Source organism: Halichondria panicea, chromosome 10, assembly GCF_963675165.1.
Source record: "Halichondria panicea chromosome 10, odHalPani1.1, whole genome shotgun sequence".
Taxonomy (NCBI): domain Eukaryota; kingdom Metazoa; phylum Porifera; class Demospongiae; order Suberitida; family Halichondriidae; genus Halichondria; species Halichondria panicea.
Genome location: NC_087386.1, coordinates 2659110 through 2665450, shown reverse-complemented (window position 1 = coordinate 2665450; position 6341 = coordinate 2659110). Strand labels below are relative to the sequence as shown.

The 6341-nt window shown below is 40.8% G+C and overlaps 1 protein-coding gene and 1 long non-coding RNA gene across 7 annotated transcripts; both read right to left on the bottom strand.

The window, feature by feature from the left end:
- Nucleotides 1-343: 343 nt before the first annotated feature.
- LOC135342254 (uncharacterized) lies at nt 344-2813 on the bottom strand. 4 transcript variants are annotated; one of them, XR_010396809.1, is made up of 6 exons: nt 2346-2813; nt 2047-2173; nt 1671-1969; nt 1555-1587; nt 1366-1496; nt 344-1238 (listed from the first exon to the last, which is right to left on the bottom strand). XR_010396809.1 is itself a non-coding variant. In XM_064538951.1 (5 exons), the coding sequence occupies exons 2-5, from the start codon at nt 2164-2166 to the stop codon at nt 420-422; spliced, it is 1479 nt and encodes a 492-aa protein (XP_064395021.1). In that variant the 5' UTR covers nt 2167-2173; nt 2375-2794; the 3' UTR covers nt 344-419. The 4 variants fall into 4 exon arrangements, 3 of the variants coding, with proteins under 3 accessions (XP_064395021.1, XP_064395019.1, XP_064395018.1); XM_064538951.1 differs by having other exon boundaries at nt 1671-2173; nt 2375-2794; XM_064538949.1 differs by having other exon boundaries at nt 1671-2173; nt 2346-2793.
- A 642-nt stretch (nt 2814-3455) lies between these two features.
- LOC135342257 (uncharacterized) lies at nt 3456-6124 on the bottom strand. Of its 3 annotated transcripts, XR_010396812.1 has the most exons (4): nt 5890-6123; nt 5538-5674; nt 5342-5446; nt 3456-3570 (listed from the first exon to the last, which is right to left on the bottom strand). It is a non-coding gene; the product is annotated as an uncharacterized LOC135342257 (long non-coding RNA). The 3 variants fall into 3 exon arrangements; XR_010396810.1 differs by having other exon boundaries at nt 5538-6124; XR_010396811.1 differs by lacking the exon at nt 3456-3570 and adding an exon at nt 4043-4083 and having other exon boundaries at nt 5538-6124.
- Between the last annotated feature and the right edge of the window lie 217 nt (nt 6125-6341).

The window sequence follows — 6341 nt, the reverse complement described above, 5'->3', positions numbered from 1 at the left end:
TGTTTCTATGAGCCAAACGAGACTTGCAACCAACGTTGTGTTCCGGAGTTAGAGTTAACTTCCCAGCGCTGCCGAAAGTACATATATTCAGCCAATTGCATGTATTTCTGGCACAACGATCTACTCTAGAGTAAGGAGACACGATCCAGCTAAGATTAACTTCTAGTAGTAGCTAACTATGTCTACTAGCTGCATGCAAAATATAAAACTCTGTGGTGCAGCTGTTCCACTACTAGCCACGCTTTTTTCTCACAAATTTACTGATTGAAATTCGGCCACGCCCCATTGCAGGTTATAACATCATTAGCCTCGACTCCAACCGCCCCAACTATTATAAGAGCAATCCTCAACGATTATATGGTACCACAGACAAAATAGACAAAATAGACTACAAAAAGAACATAAAAACAATATTATTATTACTGGCTACACGACATACAAAACCATGTTTTTTGAGTATCATTAAAAACAGCGTTCGGAATGTTTTCGCAATCCTGGTGGTACCATTTACTGCAACTGTCACATGACGCCATATCCCCAAACCTCGATGTGACTTCCACATCAGAATATCGGCAACTACAGTATACAGGAACCTGCGTTTTTGCGACTATTGTCTTGGGGCAATCCCTTTTTTTTGCAGCTCGTGGGAAGCGTGACAGTTCACGATTGTTGAAGCAACGCTCCAGATGAACTCTCATCATCGATTCATCGTAGCTGATTTTCAAAGGGTTTCGACCAGAACATAAATCATAAGCCATAGCGATGGCAAACAAACCACAAGAATCACCAGTATACTGAAGTTGAACATTCACAACTTGGATTGTGAAACGGTCTTTCATACAATGGAGAATCGTGCAAGACTGTTCAATAATGGTAGGGCCAGGTTCTATGTGAAGACTGTCATACAGCTGTATTTTACTTGCATCAGATGATAATTTATTTGATAAGCACGCCCAATGAAATCCTCCAACATGAATTATTTGCACAAATTCATGAGCTGACGATCTCCACTGGAGATTTTCAAGCAAGTACATAGTATCTTGAAGTCCGTTTTGATGAGGGAATTCTCTTCTGAGCAGCATATTTGCAGCAGAAATATGATTTGCTGACAGCCAAGCATTACGTTGAAGGGCTTGTTTCTCATAAAGAGAGAGACCAAGATCACTAACCCAATCTTTTAAGCACGGATTTGTTTCTGAGTCATCAAGCAATGATTCATTGGATACTTGAAAGTGTACCTACAGATACAATGACATACATAAGCATCATAACAAATCTTACCCCACGAAAATTACCCGCTGTATGATATACAACTCTATGATATTATCCTATGGAGTGTAACTGCACAAGTAATACATTATTTACCTTATATGCCTTCGAGTCACCAGCACGTGTACTAAAGGGCGTAGATTTGACATTCCTTGCAGCACTTTCCCCGCTGCTTTTCACTGGGCTCTCAGGATCAATGACAACAACAGGAGCTTGGTCGTCTGGAGCTGCATTTTACCATGAATATACAGTCAGTACAATACATGCATGTACACAAATACAAACCTGTTTTCTTTCTCCCAGTCTGAACACTCACTCCTATAAATGCACATCAGAATCACGTGGTAACAAAACAATGAGACCCACACATATACAAGTACATGCACATGCACATTACTCACCATCCGTGGCTTTTGCTCTTGCTACAGACAATTTAGCAGGAATTCGCAAAACTAGTTCCGAGTGTCGCTTTGTGAAGCTTTCATACCAACCATGAGTGACTGTGACCTTGACTCCTTTACGGTCGCACACTCTTTGCACAATTGCAATTACATTACTTCTGGTTTTAGGAAAGCCAACAGAGGCACATCTAATCAAGAACCTGGTCAGTTCTGCTTCTTCTGCATCAGAGAGATACTTGTTTGGGCCACTTTTGGCACCAGGAAGAGTGCTTCCTCGATAGTAATCGCCCAGTGTGGACCTAGGAATACCATATTCTTCAGCAGCACGTCGTTGACTCAACGTACCATTTCTAATAGCTGAACAAGCAGTGCTTACGGTTTTCAAATCCCAATGCTTGTATGAGGGTGGGCGATTTTTTGAGTTAACTTCACATACAGTCGCAGCTTTCTTAGTACGGCTATAAAATATTCTTTCTTTTAGCGGTACTTCAGCCATATGTAACCTACAGAATAAGCAAAGACAAAAATAAATGTTCAGCACCATAATTGTGGGGTTCTAAGTTTGTCTCAAAGTGAAGTGAAGCTGTTGTTATTACAATACTAAAAGCACACTGTAAACCATTGCCAAAACATAGATACAAATATGGCCATGAAGCTAGCTAGCTCATTAATTACCTAGAAGCGAGCCTAGAAGCACCTAGTACCTGGAAACACGTCTCACACAGTAGCACTTTCGATTTATCCACGTGGCAAGATAGTTTTGAAAGCAATGGGCGTGGCCGAATTTTAATCAGTAGATTTGTGAGAAAAAAGCGTGGCTAGTAGTAGAACAGCTGCACCACAGAGTTTCATATTTTGCATGCAGCTAGTAGACATAGTTAGCTACTACTAGAAGTTAATCTTAGCTGGATCGTGTCTCCTTACTCTAGAGAAGATCGTTGTGCCAGAAATACATGCAATTGGCTGAATATATGTACTTTCGGCAGCGCTGGAAAGTTAACTCTAACTCCGGAACACAACGTTGGTTGCAAGTCTCGTTTGGTTCATAGGAACATCACATCAAGAGCTCTATATAGTAGCAAAAATAAATCAATTTGCAAGTGCTGTGTTGGCGTACAAGCGGCCGATTTATCATGGTGGCTGATCTTCAGTGGTTTACTCTATAGTAAGTACACAAATTTATTTGCAACGGAAGTTCAACTTCCGCTATCAAAATGAAGCTATACTACAAGTAATTAAATATTCACACACTTATATTCCACGAAGTATTGTACATACACTCACGAACGAGCTCAGGCACGTAGAACTGTTCCTAGTCTACATGCATACACGAGAATAGTTGTTAAACTTTTATAAGTTTGGCTCCACGAGCTCAAATAGCACTCTATGTCATATGATAGTACTCCTCTAGAACAAGTGACAAAAAATTTTGCTAACAAAGTGAAGCTACGTGATGGGTATCAACAAAATTTGTAAGCTTTGAGCATTACTTTGCAAAAACATTTTGCTTGTACCCAGCTTTGAAGCAAAAATTATGAGCTTGCAAAACTTGACCACAATTTCCATGTCAAACCACATGGAGTCCCACAAGATGGAGTGCACCACACAGACCATGGACACATCATAGACGTAGACATTCCAGGTTTGTTGTGTCACACAATAATGATATAAAAAATTAATACAAACAGTTGTAAAATAGTGTCTAGGGGAATGGCTAGTAAGCGAAAAACTAGAAGGCAGCTTTCTTTTGGGGAAGTCAGTGACAGTGTTGCAGACAACGGAGTATGTGAGTTGTGCCATGGCGTCAGTGGGAATATGAGTAGTCCAAGCAACTGGCGAAGTGAGCCAGCACGTACCCTTGCAGCCTCCTTGAAGATTGATTTCACTCGCCAGGTTTGTCCTAAATGTAGAAAGGATATAACACGCTGTTTAGGGGATGATACATACGCACCACGATGGGACAAACCTAACAAAAAAAAGCATATGTAGTGTATTGGAATGTACAGATGCTATACTAGCGTCACTCGGTAAACCCAAAGATCTCATAGAAGATGCACTTCGACGCGCTAAATTGGAAGTTGCTGAACTACAAATACCAATCCCACTATGCAAACGACACTACCACATAGTGTACGATTTAGTGCAGCCATCAAAGCAAGTATATTGTACTACTTGTGGAACCACACTGAGAGTCACTAACCACAGAAAATGCTCAAATCCTAGAAAGATAGAGGAGTACCTAAGAAAACACACAGATTTTGATGGCCATATACTTGAAGCGACAAAGTTTGCCACACATGTTACAAGTCTCACCTGATTATTCTCCAAAGTAATAAATGCCAGAGTACAGATGCAGACCTCGAGCAGCTCATCAACGACCTCTCAAAACAACTCTCCAGTTATACAGTGGGCTCTGAGAAAGATGTAGCAGACAAGGCAATGAATGCTACAGCAGTTGAGGTAGCAAAACTGCTTTTAGAAAACAATGTGATATTATTGCCTACAATCAAAGATGTGTTAATGAGTTATGTGCACAAATACTCAACTAAACACTCGGCCGACCTAACAACGACAAAGCAATCTATTACATCAAGATGGATCCCCACTTAACAGTTAACTTAAAACATCATATTACATACAAGTAGCCTCTACACAGGCTCTCCTTTTTCTGTTCTTTATCACATCGTTCAATAAGATAAAATACTGTCTTAATCGTTCAATGAGATAAAATACGATATTAATTGGAGGAATAAAGAAAGAAATAGACGTAGAGTTAGGAAAAAGGAGAGCCTGTATCGGGAAGTCACGTGAGGGTAGAAGGGTGGTAGAAGGGTGAAAATGAGCGTGGGCATGCTGAGCTAGAGATGTTGGACTGCCCACACAGATATCTGTGACTAATAAAACTTTGCCTGCAGCAAGCTGGACATGGACTTGGAACTGGAAGTTTGCAAGCACTATAGCTAGCTATATACCTTAGATGATCTACTAGTCTAGATTGTGTGTTCAGATTCTATCAGACTATTACCTTTTCTTGTGTCTTTCTACATGCTAGTATAGATCAAGAGAATAGCTTAAGTTAGTCATCATTATCATATATAGCAGGTAGCTACTGCCACCAGAGCTGGCCACGCTGGTTCTCTGATCTGACTTGCAGCACAGCTTGGTGGTTGTCTCAGTACATGTACAGTCTTATTAACTCTGAATGCGTGGGAGAATACCTTACGTCACGATTGTGGGCTACATATCGCCCACGTTCATAAAAATCCTTGAGGATCACGCGATTTCCCAAACCAGGCCTTACTTTTTCTTAACTGTAGATCTACGCCCATTTCTTTCTTTGCTGCCTCACTAGCACTATGTCTTTCTAGTGATTTGTGGATGAACAGTGACAACAGCAAGAAAAAGTAAGGCCTGGGAACGAGGCTAACATACAAGTGCACAACACGCAAGTATAGCACGTTGGTTTACAGACCAAACACAGATTTTATGAATACAACCGCAAGCTACTTTGGAAACAGCATAAAAGTCAGAGATTGGCTGATACCATCTGATGATGCACTTTTGCTTCATTGGAAGCGATCGTGTTGGGTTCTACACATGTGGCAACAATCTGATCAACCCATTATGACATTAGAAAACTACGGTTGGAGTATCACAGACAATGAGCTCACCATTAAATGGGATACTGCCACCAACGTACAGGCTGTCCGTGATCGAGTCGACTCACTCCTTAAAGGATGCAAGTGTTCGACAGGTTGTTTGACTGGACGGTGTGGCTGCAAGAAAAGGGGGAAGCATTGTTCAATTGGCTGTGAGTGTTTAAATTGTGGTAATAACATAGCAGGGTCAAAACAGAATGAAACTCACATTATATCTCTGGAAGAAGATGTGGAGGCAGGCCGATTGACAGACAGAGAAGGGGAAGACATCGTCGACTGGGTGTTCGGACAAAATACAGGGAGTGACAGTCAAACCAGTCAGTCCGAATCAGAGCCTGAGTTAGACTAAGATTAAATTGTTATGTTTAAGATATTGTTTGTTAAGCTTAAAATATTGTTTATGTTTTTACTTGTACTCAAATTGTGTGTGGCTTTACTAGGCATGCTAAAGCAAGTGACAAAAAATTTTGGTAACAACGAATCTGTTCCTTACTTAGCATACACTGTAGCTAAAGGCTTGTACAACAGCTACCAGCTAAAACTGGCTTGTACTCGCTCACCGTTATTCCATAAGCACCGTCTCAGTAAAAATTCCAGGGGGGCTGGTGGTAGCTTTTTGTAACAAAAACAGTGCAACCTCTTTCAAAAATAAGAGACATGGCATTATTTAAGGCTTGGTGGTTGCTACAATACCTATGCAGCCAGTATCAGACGTTATAGCTTGAGTTATAGGACTGCATCTTCAGCTATTGCCACTAACCTACAACACTATCAATCTTTCTATCAATTCTTTGTGATTTTTGTTGCTGTTGATGACGTCACGGTTGCAAATATATTCACGTGAGCTGTCAGATGGCGGAGCAACTGTTATCATCTCATACTACTCTCAATGCTAAAGTGATATTTCTGGGTGAACTAGGCACAGGAAAAAGCAGTCTTGTGGGAGGAATAACCAATGGATTTCCAACAAATCCACATAACCTACTATACTAATCAATACTTCCAGCCCAGA

Excerpts from the sequence above, each read along its gene's own strand:
- LOC135342254 (XM_064538948.1), bottom strand. The coding sequence starts at position 2,214 with ATGGTGCTGAACATTTATTTTTGTCTTTGCTTATTCTGTAGGTTACAT. Across the intron at positions 1,588-1,670 it reads AAGAGCAAAAGCCACGGATG|GAGTGAGTGTTCAGACTGGG; the intron begins GTGAGTAATGTG and ends GTGCATTTATAG. Across the intron at positions 1,239-1,365 it reads GTGACTCGAAGGCATATAAG|GTACACTTTCAAGTATCCAA; the intron begins GTAAATAATGTA and ends TTGTATCTGTAG.